At 35.4% G+C, this 16,076-nt stretch overlaps 1 protein-coding gene across 2 annotated transcripts in view; it reads right to left on the reverse strand.

The window, feature by feature from the left end:
* Nucleotides 1-16,076, reverse strand: part of CNTN5 (contactin 5) — a 1,378,474-nt gene that overhangs the window by 432,381 nt on the left and 930,017 nt on the right. For both annotated transcript variants that reach the window (XM_045483542.1, XM_045483543.1), the window contains one exon: nucleotides 15,232-15,327. In XM_045483542.1, the coding sequence (XP_045339498.1) occupies nucleotides 15,232-15,327 (96 nt within the window). The remainder of the gene's footprint in view (nucleotides 1-15,231; nucleotides 15,328-16,076) is intronic.

The following is a 16,076-nucleotide window of genomic DNA, read 5'->3' on the forward strand; positions in this document are numbered from 1 at the left end:
TAAGGTTAGTTAGCTGTATCTATTGAGCACCTGATACATTCAAGACCATGTTTGCAGACATATAAAAGATACAAAGATGCAAAGACTGCCTCAGCTGTCCATATAAAGTAAGAAAGATGTCAGAAATGACTTTCATGCAGTGGAGTATGTGATAGGAATCAGACAAGAGAGGAAAATTTGTAGACACTTAAGAATACTGATAAGGTATAGGCAAGAAAAGAATGAATCTTTTCTTAGTTGATTATAAAGAGATAAAGTAAAGGAAGTATCACCACAATCACTAAGTTATGGAATATTTACAATGCAGTAGGCACTATGTTAAGCACCATACATATGTTATCTCATTGAAACTTTTCAACTACCACATATAGGTGCAAATTTGAAAATAAGGAATTATGATAAAAGCAGACTATATTATTTCCCCAAGGTCACTCTGCTGGTAAGTGACAGAGTCAAATCCTCCAATACATTCCCTGTTTGGATTAAGCTTAAGCTATTTTGAGTTAGGTTTGTGACATGTGCAACCGAGAAGTGCTAATAATGTATATTATGATGATGATGATGATGTTATTATGTATTTTCATTCCCTGCCCCCATACCAGCATAGATATTGTAAAAAGAAGGAAGGGTCACAAAGGATTAGGGGAAAAGTGATATTATCTTAAAAAAAAAAAAGGCATGGGAAGATAATTTTGGTTTTCTGCATGCTTCTTTATAGACCATGAGCTAGAAATAGATTTTATATATTTAAATAGCTGAGAAAAATGGAAGAGATTAATGAAAAGTATATGGATTTCAAATGCTATAATTATATGCCGCAAATAATGCTTTATTACAGCATGGGTAGCCTCATACATTTTTGTCCTATCTGTGGCTACTTTTATGCTACAGAAGCAGAGTTGAGTAGCTGTGACAGAGATCATAGGGAACATAAAGTAAAAAAAAAAAAAAAAAAAAAAAAAAAAAAAAATTACTAGTTGGCTATTAATACAAAAAGGCTGCTAACCCCTGACTGAGAGGAATTCAACTTTGAAAAGTTGTGCTTAGTTGAGTGAGCTAAATGTAGTATGAACAAAGAATAGTAAGATTTCCCAGAGAAGAAAGCAAAGAACTGGACTTTGTCATTGTTGCTTAACTATTATTTTCTGTGCTAAAGGGTCTTCATCTAAAGCCGGCATCTGCTTTTGTTTTCCTTGGCTTTTCTTTTTTGAATCAATGTGATGGTTGTCTGTTTCTCTAAAAGATCTATTATATTGTTTAATTACCTGAGAAGAAGTTTGGGGAAAATAATACTAATATATTATTTTGTTTTAAAATATTCTATAATTTCAAGGCTCTTATTTTACCGTTTTTCAAGGGTAGAAACTGAGGCTAGGGTAAATTTTATTCCTTCCCTTCTGAACCAACTTTCTAGCAATTAGTATAATGGGGATTTACATCCAGCTATCTGACTCCATTATGTGTTTCTTTTTACCATCTTCCTTTATTGGGTCAGAGTCAATGAGAAGGTAAAATTTCTTTGGTACATCACAGAATGTGAAAAAAAAGCGGCGGGGGGGGGGGGGGAGTATTGGGATGCCTGGGTGTCTCCTTCAGTTGGGCATCCACCTCTTGATTTTGGCTCAGGTTATGATCTCATGGTTCCTGAGTTTGACCCCTGCTCTGTGCTGAAAGGAGGAGCCTGCTTGGGATTCTCTCTCTCGCTCTCTGTCGGTCCCTCCACTACTCGTACTCTCTCTATCTCTACCTCAAAATGAATTTAAAGTATTTAAAAAAATTTAAAAAAAGGAGTATTAAATATTTCAAAAAATGTAAGGCTTTAAATTTATAAACTCATCAATTTAATCTAACAAGGCTGTATTTTGTCACACTAATTTCACTGACTGTTCTACTGCCTTGTCCAAACTAAGGAGTAAGCAGCTTGCTCTCCAGAGCCACTATTTCTCACATCTTCTGTGTAGAGTATCTCATAGAGAGGGAAAAAAATAGACTATGTTAACAAATTGGGAATATGTGGTCAAATCCAATTAAATAACCAAACATAATTAAATAAACTCAAGTTTCGCATGTAGAAATCCCAAACAAATATAGGGAACAAGATCAGGGTTATTTCAGTTTCTAAATCTTTTCTGCTGTGCCTAAATATTCTGCAACAAACTCAGGTTGAAGTGTTTGCTTTCTGATATTTGGCTTTTTGTGTATAAATTTTGTCAGATACAGTTAAAAAAACCAAATACTCTAAAACACATTGAATTTTCCTTTCCGTGACATCTAGAGGACATATTGAAACAAAGAACAGTTCATGCAAGAAAAGAATAAAGGCATATACTTTAAAACAGGTTTGTGAAAATTTTAAGGGAATGTCAATTTGTACCTGTTGATAAGCACCAAGTTCAGAAACTAATTAAACCTTTTTTAAAAATTTTTTTTCAACGTATATTTATTTTTTTGGGACAGAGAGAGACAGAGCATGAACGGGGGAGGGGCAGAGAGAGAGGGAGACACAGAATCAGAAACAGGCTCCAGGCTCTGAGCCATCAGCCCAGAGCCTGACGCGGGGCTCCAACTCACGGACCGCGAGATCGTGACCTGGCTGAAGTCGGACGCTTAACCGACTGCACCACCCAGGCGCCCCTAAACCTTTTGTAACAAATACTTCACCAGATAACGTACTTTGGGTTGAAACAGTATTTTTGTGTGTAATTGAAGGGTATAAAAATTGTATTATTATTTTAATACTCACATAGGAAAACATGAATAATAAAAAAATAAAAATTTCTCATTTTTCTATAATTTTATTCAATGTACTTGAATATTCACCTGTTCTGTCTGCCTTTTAAATTACTGTTGAGATAGAGACATGGTAAAAATATTAAAATGTCTACATACACATAATTTTCTTTCATGTATTATTTATATACTTGATTTTGGCAGTACAGAATATTTAACTCAGCTAACTATTTGGCCAAGTCAATAAAAGTAACTGATGAAATTACTAATTCATTTGAATTAATGTAATAAACATGTTAACCAGTGGCTTCTGTAGACAGAAAATTAATTTTCAATAAAATTTCACAATGATGTTGTGGAAAGACCATATGATATAGTCAAAAGGACATTGGACGTAGAGTTACACAAGCCTGAATCTCTGGCATTTTATTTATTAGATGTAAAACTTTGGACAAGTTACGTCTGAGCACAAAATCCCCATTTGTATAATGAAGGTAACAATAATAAACTTACAAAGCAGGGATAAAGATTAAATAAGACACTACATGGAAAATATAAAAAATTGGTTTTCATTCCTAATCTTTATCCTAATGAGATAGCTGACCCTCTTCAGAATTTAATAATAGAATTCCCTGAGTCCTAATAATTTAACTCAAGTCTACTTGATTACAAGATTTTTTTAGGAAAGAAAAATCATAATCCCATGACAATAAAGACAGATTGGTTACTTTTAAAATTAATCACAACATTTTAGGTACTTAATCTATCTTTTTCCATCTTGCTAATCTCTTTTTGGTCAGTTATTTATAACACATTAGAATACAACACTAATATATTGCAAAGTGAAACTGCACATTTTGCAAAATTGTGGCTGTCACGAAGTTAATAAAGATACGTTTGAGAAGTGTCTCCTTTCATTAGACCTTATTTACTAATCAATGAAGATATGATGAAGTACCAGAAACTGCAAGAATATGGACTCCACATGTTTCAACATAATAGTGACTGGAAATAATTGAGAAGTCTTGAGAAAATTGTTGAACTTATCAAATATTTTCAAGCCAATTACTTTTTAAGAATTGCTTGTTATGAGGGGTGCCAGGGTGGCGCAGTTGATTGAGCATCCGACTTTGGCTCAGGTCACGATCTCCTGGCTTGTGGGTTCAAGCCCCACTTAGGGCTGTGTGTTGACAGCTCAGAGCATGGAACCTGCTTCACATTTTGTGTCTCCCTTTCTGTCCCTCCCCTGCTCATACGCTGTCTCTCTCTGTCTCAAAATAAGTAAACATAAAAAAACAAAACAAAACAAAACAAAAAAAACAGACTTACTTGTGATCTTGGCACAAAGTTAAATATGAAGCATAGAGTGACAATCTATCTTACTATTTTATAGGAAAAAGAATGCCAAAAACACTTGCAGTTTTTTTCCTAATAGTTATGATTGTTACAGAATTTTAAAGTTATGAGACAGATTTTATAATGTAATATGTAATTTTTTAATAAAAAAGTATCAACCAAAATATTTCATTTTCACTTTTGTAAAATTTCTGTTCCCATTTTATATAGATGTGCCCTAAGGAGATAATTTCTGGTACCAGCAATCCTAGGATAAAGAGGCTCTCTGAAGATAGCAATGATACCTAGTGTCCTTTTACTTTATTGTCAGGATTCATTTTTCCTTTCAGTGATCTCTTTCACTTCTCAGACCTTCAGATTCACATTTCCAAGTGCCCCTCCTCATCTTACAATTGCCTTTTGTCAGTTTGATGTCAACTAATCCGTGCCAAATGGTAATTAATGTTAGCAGATAATGATTTAAGGTGTCACTTCTCTCATAGAAATTGTGTTTTAAAGAGGATTCTTTAAGACAGATCTTCAAGACAAAAATGAATTTAATGCTCACTATCCTCCAAGCATTGGGCTAATTGCATTACATAAACTATTTCTTAATTCTTGCTACAATTCTTTGAGGCAATTTTTATTATTCCTTCTTTATAGCTAAAATAAGGCTTCATTTAACAAATAAAGTCAATAGAAAGTTTCAGAGCTAGGATGGGAATCCCTGGCTGTCTGAGTCCAAATCCCAGGTGAGATATTATGGTTAGTATACTCTTTGAAAGCAGAGACTATCTTGTATTTCTTCATCACACTGTTTGGGGGGCATGTATTTATGTTCTCTAAATTTGCTGGGGCGCCTGGGTAGCTCAGTCAGTTGAGTGTACGATTCTTGATTTCAGCCTAGGTCATGATTTCACAGTTCATGAGTTCAAGTCCCATGTTGGGCTCTGCACACATAGTGCAGAGCCTGCTTGGGATTCTAGCTCTCTCTCTCTCTCTCTAAATAAGTAAATAAACATTATTATTTTTCTTATTTGTTTACTTGTACAATATCAGTTTCCTCCATGGGTTTAAGGCTGGTGAACCTACCTGTTTTTAATTACAGTGAAGTAAAAATGTATTCAATCTAGAGAAAACAAAAACTCTTTTTTTTTCTTTAATAGAAAACATCTCAGCTAAAATGTTACAGCTTAGACAGAACTGAAGGGTTCCTTAGCTCTATCATAACCAATACTTCATAGGGAAGGAGTCTCAGGCCTATGGGGCATTGAAGTATTCCTAGGGTTTAGCATCTGGGTCAGGACCAGGGCCCTTAATCCTCCAGTGTCAACTGCTGTTTGAGTATTTTTTTTTAAATTGAATAAATTATGTTACAACAAGATTAAAATTAGAAAGTATTAAAGGGGCAACCAAGTACATTATGCTCCTGTGTTTGGTGTATGCTCAGACATAGGCTTTTCTATAGCTCATTTATTTTCTAAATTCAGCTATAGTCTATGATGGCTGAAAACACATAGTATGAAGAAAGAAAATAATTTTTTGTCTATAAATCTTCTCATAATGCCTTAATCCACTTTCCTTGGTGCTTCTTTGGTAATCAATTATTATGGTTTTATTATCCTTTTCTCTGAGACCAGTTCAGCACTAGCATTCCTCATGAGTGACATGTGATCAAAAGAGTAATGGTAGAGGGACTGGTTGGCATGGAGAGCATGTTTGAGAGAGTTGGACCTGTGTCCATGATTTGGAATTTCAAGAAAGCTGATATATCAAGGACTGGGGACTTATTCTGTCTGGGACTCAATCCCGCATAATTTAATAAGATCATCAAGGAAAAATGGTACTAGACTAGTAGAATTGAGAATAAGTTAGGGGTCTAGATAGTAAATAGGAAAAATGATAAAAGGTTTTTGAAATATGTTTCTTATGATTTATCCCTGGCTACAAGTAGCTTTGTGTACTCTGGTTTTTCTCCTATTGAATTCAAAGACTGTTGGGACAGTGCTTGCAACCTTTATTTTTGTTTTTTTATTCCTTGTCTCAAGACCTGTTAGAATTCTCTGCAAATAACAGAAATGCCAAATAAAGATTCTGGCTATCTTCTCTTAAGGATAAATTCTTCTTTTTAACAACCACAGAGCCCCTGGTTTTCTGGGCATCTAGAAGATAGATACATTAAAGGTTGGTTCTTCTAAGATCTTGTATGTTTGAGAACCACAGTAATACAATCTTTAAATAGTCAATGAATCATTTGATTCATTTGATTCATTGTAATTTTGAAATGAGTAGAAGGGAAAAATATAATTAATCCCTCCCTTTAAAGAAGGTAGTGGACATGAAAAAGGGACAAAAAAAAAAAAAACAGAAAAAGCATACTAAGTAGTACAAACTTAGATGATACAAACAAATATAAATAGACTAAACTCATTAGTTAAAATATAGTAGGTACCCAATAAACATTTGTTGAATGAAAAAATACTAAAATTTTTATATAATACAATAAGAATTTTTGAGAGGCTTATAATTCCATTTTTAAAAAAGTTTTGCTTCTATTCATACTATGAATGTTTTAGTATAGCTTTAACCAAATGTAAATTATATGGTAAACAACGTATCAAAGATTGAAATCCTTGTTCCATCATTTACTAAGTACTTAAGTGTTTCACTTAATCTATGTGAAGCTTAGATATAAGAGTAATGACAATAATCTCTAACTCTCAGATACTTTGCAAGGGTTACCTGTTACAGTGAATGTGAAAATATGATTATTATATTGTAGAGTGGTATTTTTAACTATAGCTTAATACTTCATATAAGAATTTTAAGTCCCACTTCAGTGCAAGATGCTGAGATAATGTTAATGCACATAATATTAACAAAACATATTTAAAGTAAAGTAAAGTAGTACTTACTGCATTCTTTATTTAAAAATATTCATGGTGATAACCTCTAAATCATAAAATAAGTCTATGTATGGTTACAGGTTTTATCAGGCTTATTTCATTTTAACAGATCTTTACTTTACAATACAACCCTGAGTTTCAAAATTACTAAACTTACAGAGGTTTTTTGTTTTTTGTTTTTTTTTTTGGTTGTTTTTTTTTATTCTTTTTTTTTTTTTTATTTTTTTTTAACGTTTATTTTTGAGACAGAGAGAGACAGAGCATGAACAGGGGAGGATCAGAGAGAGAGGGAGACACAGAATCTGAAGCAGGCCCCGGGCTCTGAGCTGTCAGCACAGAGCCTGATGTGGGGCTTGAACTCATAGACTGTGAGATCATGACCTGAGCCGAAGTCGGACACTTAACTGACTGAGCCACCCAGGCGCCCATTGGTTGTTTTTTTAAGCAACCAAAATACTTTTCAGCAGGTGTGGTTAACAATCCAGAAAAAAATTTATATTTATTTTCTCATAGATGAATAACTACTTCAGTATCCAATCAAGATGTTTTCATTCACAGATGTTACTGACAAGAGTTAATATTGTTCTCTTGGGAAGTAAACAGATATTTTGCAAAAAAAATCAATCCTAGCTTTTACTTTACGTCACACAAAAAATGTGCATTGTACGTCTGTTTAAGGTAATGAGAACATGTATCTTTGGGCTTATTCTGAATACTATTTAATCTTCTGTGATCTGTAACTTTTTATAATTTTATGTAGCACTACTGCATTATAGTAGCTGCTATACTTTGAAATAGTAATATTTGAATTAGGTCACCCAAATACCTGTAATAAATATGGGTTGTAATAAACTAACAGCATGATGCTGATAGAAACTGTCTAAAGCACTATAAAACTCAACTGTTAGAATAAGCAAACTTATTTAGTTATTTAACATGAATTTAATGAATGTCTGCTGTTAGGTGTGCTAAATTTTGTACCCTAAAGAACATATAATCTTGTAGGAGTAGAGAAAAATATCAGTAAACTTTTACCTCCAACATTTTACTTAACATAACAACATTATGATAAAATTGTTGGGAAGCAAGATGGTGAAGTAGTAGGAAGGTTTGCCTGATTTGCCTCAAAAACAACTGAATAAATATCAAATAATTCTGAATACCCAAGAAATCAATCTGGAGACTGATGGAACAAAATGCGCAACTAGTGGGAGAGAAGAGGCCACATAAAGGAAATTAGAAAGTGTGAAGGTGAGAATTGAGGAAGGAAAGGAGAAAAAGATGACAGATGCCGCAGAGGGGAGGGAGTCCTGATACAGAGAAAGAAGAAAGAGAGATAGGGGAACATAAGGGGAATCACAAAAGGAAAACACTTTCCCTAAGACATAGACTAGGAAAATGAGAGGGTCTGATTCTTGTGAGATTTTATAAGGAGCTGAGCTAAAAGACTAGAATTTTAGAGGTCTGTATCATGGCTGGTATGGAGCACAGTAGGTGTTATAGTGCTCCTGTAGAAGGAGGGAAAATAGCCCAGTAGTTGATGGTGAGATCTGAGGATCGCCGGCACTCACTGGGAGAGGTGGTCCCCCCCTTCTTGGAATGGATCTGGGTGAGGTGGCATTGCCTCTCTGGGGACAATAGAGCTAATGGGTGCCACTACTATCCCTTTCCCCTTAACATAGGTGCAGAGATGGCTTCTGGAGGAGGCTAACCTGGACACTGGCTCTTTGCTGCACTTTACTCTCAAATCCATTCCCTTGTACTTTGGTGCAACAGCCCTTGTAGAACAAACCAGCATTAGTCCCAGCATGGAGAGACCCTCCCCAGCATAGGTCCCCACGAGGCCAGATTCCTGCAAGTTTGTAGTTTTGAAACTTAGCCAACATCCCTGGAAGAGAGCACAGGTGTACTGCATTGCCAGGTGGCCAGATGGCCTAGACACAGTCAGCGTGAGGGAGGGATCTGAGAGAAGCCTGGGAAACATGAGGGGGAGATTGTTACTCTGGAAAGGCTTCCCAGACAGCTATGGGTTTGAACTCCCCTATCCAGGATGGGAGATAGGGCTGGCGCTATTTCTCTTCCCCACCCCTGGCATAAGCTGACTTCAGTGAGCAGAACAGCACCAATAGTGGTGATCTAAACTGCTTACACAAAGCTCCACCTACTGCACTCAGCAAGTGCTGCTTTTCTAGAGCAAGTGTGATGAGAACCAGGGTAGTAGACACCTCCTCTAGAAGACTAACACAAGTTCCCTCCACACACATATCTACTGACCATAGAATTCTGCAAAGCTTCAGCTATCTAGGAAATAGTGTCAGGTTTCTTTCAGCAAGCAGATCAGAGACACACCTAGATAAAACTCACCACCCTCTGAACAAGGCCAAACTCTCACCAATGCAGGCAAGGAGAAACTCTGCAGTGGACTGACCTGGGGGAAAGAGCAGCAAAACACAGCAGCAGAGAGCACAAAGCATACACCAGAGACACCTTCTGAAGGATCAGACCCTGGAAAGTATATGGCCTTTTCTTCATAAAGCCATTACATTAAGGAACATGAAAAATAATAGGCTTTTCTAACACACAGAAGACAGGCCTAGACAAAATTCCAAGATGAAGAAATTCATACCAAAAGAAAGAACAAGGAACGGTCACAGCTAGGAATCTAATCCACATATAATTGCTTGAGGGATAATTTAAAGCAACAATCATAAGGATACTAACTGGGTTTGAGAAAAGAATAGAAGATATGAGGGAATCCCTTAATGCAGAGATAAAAAAAAATCTAACAACTAGTTAGGCCAAAATAAAAAAAAATGCTATAACCAAGATGTGAAACTGACTGGACATATTACCCACAAGTATGGAAGAATCGGAGGAAGGAAAAAGTGATGTAGAAACGAAAATAATGGAAAATAATAAAGCTGAACAAAAGAGAGAACGAAGAATTATGGAACACGAGAATAGACTTAGGGAACTCAGTGACTCTATCAAACATAATAACTGTCAGAGAAAAGGGGGAAGAAAGTTTATTTGAAGAAATTATAGTTGAAAAATTACCTAATATGGAGAAAGAAAGAGACACCAAAGTCCAGGAAGCACAGAAAACTCCCATCAAAATCAACAAAAGCAGGCCAACACCAAGACAGAGCATAGTTAAATTTGCAAAATATAGAGATAAAGGAAAAAGTCTAAAAGCAGCAAAAGAAAAGAAGTCCTTAACTTACAAGGGAAGACAAAAAAAGGCTAGCAGACAATCTCTCCATAGAAATTTGACAGCCGCCAGAAGGGAGTGGCATGATATATTCAGCATGAGAATGGGAAAAATATGTAGCCAAGAATACTTTATCCAGCAAGGCTACCTTTCAGAAAACAAGGAGACATAAAGAGTTTTCCAAGAAAAACAAAAACTAAAGGAGTTCATGACCACTAAACCAACCCTGTAATAAATATTAAGGAGACTCTTTGAGTGGGAGAGAAAACCCAAAGTGATTAAAAACTAGAAAGGAACAGACAAAATCTCCAGAAAAAAAACGACTTAAAAAGTAACACAATGACTCTTGGGGCGCCTGGGTGGCACAGTCGGTTAAGCGTCCGACTTCAGCCAGGTCACGATTTCGCGGTCCGTGAGTTCGAGCCCTGTGTCAGGCTCTGGGCTGATGGCTCAGAACCTGGAGCCTGTTTCTGATTCTGTGTCTCCCTCTCTCTCTGCCCCTCCCCCGTTCATGCTCTGTCTCTGTCCCAAAAATAAATAAACGTTGAAAAAAAAATTTAAAAAAAGTAACACAATGACTCTAAATTCATATTTATCAATAATCACTCTGTATGTAAATGGACTAAATGCTCCAATCAAAAGATACTGGCCATCAGAATGGATAAAAAAAACAAGACCCATCTATATGCCGCCTACAAGAGACTCATTTTCGACCTAAAGACACCTTCAGATTGAAAGAGAAAGGATGGAGAAACATTTATTGTGCTAATAGAAAGCCAGAAGTAGACATACTTTTGTCAGACAAATGAGATTTTAAACAAAAGACTGTAACAAGAGATGAAAAGAAGGGCACTATATCATAATAAAGGGGTCTGTACAACAAGATGTAACAATTGTAAATATCTATGCCCCCAATTCAAATATACAAAACAATAACAAACATAAAGGAAATAATTGAGGGGCACCTGGGTGGCTCAGTTGATTAAGCGTCCGACTTCCGGCTCAGGTCATGATCTCGCGGTCAATGAGATCTGTGCTGACAGCTCAGAGCCTGGAGCCTGTTTCAGATTCTGTGTCTCCCTCTCTCTGACCCTCCCCCGTTCATGCTCTGTCTCTCTCTGTTTCAAAAATAAATAAACGTTAAAAAAATTTAAAAAAAGGAAATAATTGATACAACAATAGTATGGGATTTTAGCACCCCACTTACATCAATGGACAGGTCATCTAAGCAGAAAATCAACAAGACAACAATGAATTTGAATGACACGCTGGACCAGATGGACTTAACAGATATATTCAGAATATTTCATCCTAAAGCACCAGAATACACAATCTTAAGTGCACATGGGACATTCGCCAGAATAGATCACATACTGGGTCACAAATCAGGCGTTACCAAGTAAAAGAAGATTGAGATCATACCATGCATATTTTCTGACCACAATGCTACAAAACTTGAGGTCATCCACAAGAAAAAAAAATTGGGAAGACCACAAATACATCGAGGTTAAAGAACACCCTAATGAAGAATGAGTGGGTCAACCAGGAAATTAAAGAAGAAATATATATATTCTATATAGAATATATATGTATGTGTGTGTATAATGTGTGCATATACATATATATGCAGATATATATATATATATATATATATATATATATATATATATATACACACACAAATGAAAATGAAAACAGGACAATCCAAAACCTTTGGAATGCAGTAAAAGTAGTCATAAGAGGAAAGTATATATCAATACAGGCCTACCTAAGGAAGCAAGAAAAATCTCAAATATGTAACCCAAACTTACACCTATAGGAGCTATAAACAACAACAACAACAACAACAACAACAACAACAACAACAACAAATGAAGCCTAAAGGCAAAAGAAGAAGAGAAATAATAAAGATCAGAGTAGAAATAAATGATATAGAAACAAACAAACAAAAACAGAACAGAGCAATGAAATTAGGAGCTGGTTTTTGAAAGAATTAATTAAAATTTCAAAACCCTAGCCATGCTTACCAAAAAGAAGAGAAAGGAACTAAATAAATAAAATCATGACTGACAGGGATCACAACCAATATCACATAAATACAAAAATTATAGGAGAATATCATGAAAAATTACATGCCAAAAAATGGGTAATCTGGAAGAAATGGATACATTCCTAGAAAAATACAAACTACCAAAACTGAAACAGGAAGAAATAGAAAAATTGAACAGACCCATAACTAGCAAAGAAATTGAATCACTAATCCAAACTCTTCCAACAAACAGAAGTCCAGGGCCAGATGGCTTTCCAGGAGAATTCTACCAAACATTTAAAGAGGAGTGAATGCCTATTCTTCTCAAACTGTTCCAAAAACTAGAAATAGAAAGAAAACTTCCAAACTCATTCTATGAGGCCAGCATTAGCTTGATTCCAAAACCAAAGACCCCACTAAAAATACAGAATTATAGGCCAATGTCTCTGATGAATATGGATGCAAAGTTCTCAGTAAAATATTAGCAAATCAAATCCAACAGTACATTAATACAATCATTCACCACCATCCACACTATATGGGATATATTCCTGGGTTCAATATTTGCAAATCAATGTGATACACCACATTAATCAAAGAAAGGATGAGAACCATATGATCCTTTCAATAGATGCAGAAAGAGCATTTGACAAAGTACAGCATCCATTCTTAATAAAACAGTCAACAAAGTAGGATTAGAGGGAACATATCTCAACATCATAAAGGTCACATATGAAAAACCCACAGCTAATATAATCCTTAATGGGGAAAAACTGAGCTTTTCCTTTAAGATCAAGAAAAAAGACAAGGATATACACTTTCATCATTGTTATTTAACATAGTACTGGAAGTCCTAGCCTCAGCAATCAGACAACAAAAAGAAATGAAAGACATCCAAAGCAGCAAGGAAGAAGTAATTTCATTATTTACACGTGACATAATACTCTATGTAGAAAACCCAAGGATTCTACCAAAATATTGACAGAACTGATACATGAATTCAGTAGTCGCAGGATAGAAAATCAAAGCACAGAAATCTATTATATTTCTATACACCAATAATAAATCAGGAGAAAGAGAAATCAAGTAATTGATCCAAGTTATAACTGCACCAAAACCCATAAAATACCTAGGAATAAACTTAAGCAAAGCAGTAAAATATCTGTACTCTGAACTCTAGAACACTGATGAAAGAAACTGAAGAGGACGCAAAGAAATGGAAAAACATCCAATGGTCATGAACTGGAAAAATTAATATTGTTAAAATGTTTAAACTATCCAAAGCAATCTATACATTTATGCAATCCCTATCAAAATACCATCAGCATTTTTCACAGACCTAGAACAAACAATCCTATAATTTGTATGGGACCACAAAAGACCCAGAATTGACAAAGCAATCTTGAAAAAGAAAAGTAAATCTGGATGCATCATAATTCCTGACTTCAAGGTATATTCGAAAGCTGCAGTGGTATGGTCAAGATGGTATGATACTGGTACAAAAATAAACACAGAGATCAATAGGATAGAAAAGAAAACTCAGAAATGGACCCGCAACTATATGGTCAACTAATCTTTGACAAAGCAAGAAAGAATATCCAATGGGAAAAATACAGTCTCTTCAACAAATGATGTTGGGAAAACTGAACAGCAACATGCAAAATAATGAAAGTAGACCACTTTTCTACATCATACACAAAAATAAATTCAAAATAAAATTCCTACACATACACATTTAGGATGAAAGACCTAAAAGTGAGACAGGAAACCATCAAAATTCTAGAGAACACAGGCAGTAACCTCTTTGACATGGGATGTAGCAACTTCTTACTACATACATCTCCTGAGGCAAAGGAAACAAAAGCAAAAATGAACTGTTGGGACTTATCAAGATAAAAATCTTCTTCACAGTGAAGGAAACAATCAACAAAGGTAAAAGACAACCTTCAGAATGGGACAAATATTTGCAAATGACAAAAATGATAAAGTGTTATTATCCAAAATCTATAAAGAACTTATCAAACTCAACACCCAGAAAACAAATAATCCAGTTAAAAAATGGAGAGAAGACTGGAACAGACCTTTTTCCAAAGAAGACATTCAGAAGGCTAAAAGACACATGGAGAGATGTTCAACATCACTCGTCACCATCAGAGAAATACACATCAAAACTACAATGAGATCTCACCTCACACCTGTCAGAATGGCTAAAATTACCAACATAGAAAATAACAGGTGTTGGCAAAGATGTAGAGAAAGGGGAACACCTCTTACACTGTTGGTGGGAATGAAAACTGAGGCAGCCACTATGGTAAACAGTATGGAGGCTCCTCAAACTGAGCCAGCTATGTACCCCCATTCTAATATTTCTTATGACATATATACAATAGCAACCATCTGGTGTTACTCTTACTGATCTCAATCAAATATCACATTTTTATTTATTTACTCAATTATTAATGATGAAAGAAACAAAGGCAAGAAAAATGCGGTTTAAATTGAATTCCCATTCAGCCTGCGGCCCATTGATAGATGTCAGAGACCTGCAGCATGTAACACTTGCCAACAAGTTTATGGCTGCCTTAATGACTTAAAGTTTACACTTCCTTAAAAACTAAAAACAAGCTTATCTTGACAATAGCTAAATCTTCAGGGTCCTGTGAGACCCTGCTTTCAGCATCCAGAAATTCCTTGGAGACTTAAGTTATCTATATCTCCACTCCCTCCACAAACTTGAGAGAATATAAGCAGTCACTCCTCACAACCCCAGTGTAGGCAGAGACATAGCCACAACAATCAACAGTTAGAATGGCAATAAAAAAATCTTGTCATAGGAGAGCAGTCTTCTGTCCGGTGGTATTTAGAGTATATGATTTTTAATTACTCAGCTGATACTCTGATACATTTCAAGAAAGTCATGCATATTTCACCTGGAATGTTTCCTAGTCAATACACTGTCTAAAAGAATGAGCATATAGTAAAAAAGAGCAGCAGCAATACAGAATGGGATCCTACTGTACCTGGTGAATGAGGCGGAGGAGAGCACATCAGAACAACCCCCTGGCCTTCCCTCACAGAGACTGCACTTCTTGTCCGGCCACTAAAATTTCCCAGATCTGTCAACATAACACAGGATTTAGATGCAAGGCTAAAAAAGTGGGGGAAAAACTTAAAGAATTACTACTTATATAACTTGTACCTACTTTTCTCTCATTATCCAGACAAGGTTTATTTTTATTTGTTAAGCTGTGATAGGAAGGCCTTAAAAATAAATACATACCATCCAATATAAATACCACAATTTTCAGACTATATGCAACTCTACAGTCTTTATTTCTATTCAGGGTGCATACAAGGTGCCAGTGTAGGAAGAAAATAGACAATACATTTATAACCCATTAAATAGTCCTTTTATTTCTTTATAATATTTCCTACATATTAATATTTCTACTGTTAAAAGAACCCATTCATGCATAGCGAGAAGAGAAATAGAAGTGGTTAGGGGTACCTGGTGTCCAACCTGCTGCCTCATTATGTAATGCTAGGAATGGCATGTAAAACCAAGCATGAATTTTCCAAAGTAGAGAGACTTGTGTGTTCTAGCAGAATATAACGAAGATATAAAGTATTCTTTATCTATAAGTATGAGGGAAAAAGCCATGCTATTTTCATTTTATAGAAGCCTGGAATGGCTTGTGCAAATTAATTATACTCATCCATTTTGATTACTCTGCAAATATTGTAGTTATCAAAATACTCCACTGTAAGTATGAAAGATTATAGCATTGATTGGGGTTCAACTGTCTTTCCTTAAATTATATTGCATTTGCACAAATTGAAAATACTTTCTTAAAAACAAAGTGAC

The sequence above is a fragment of the Leopardus geoffroyi genome, chromosome D1 (genome assembly GCF_018350155.1).
Source record: "Leopardus geoffroyi isolate Oge1 chromosome D1, O.geoffroyi_Oge1_pat1.0, whole genome shotgun sequence".
In the NCBI taxonomy this organism is placed as follows: Eukaryota; Metazoa; Chordata; class Mammalia; order Carnivora; family Felidae; genus Leopardus; species Leopardus geoffroyi.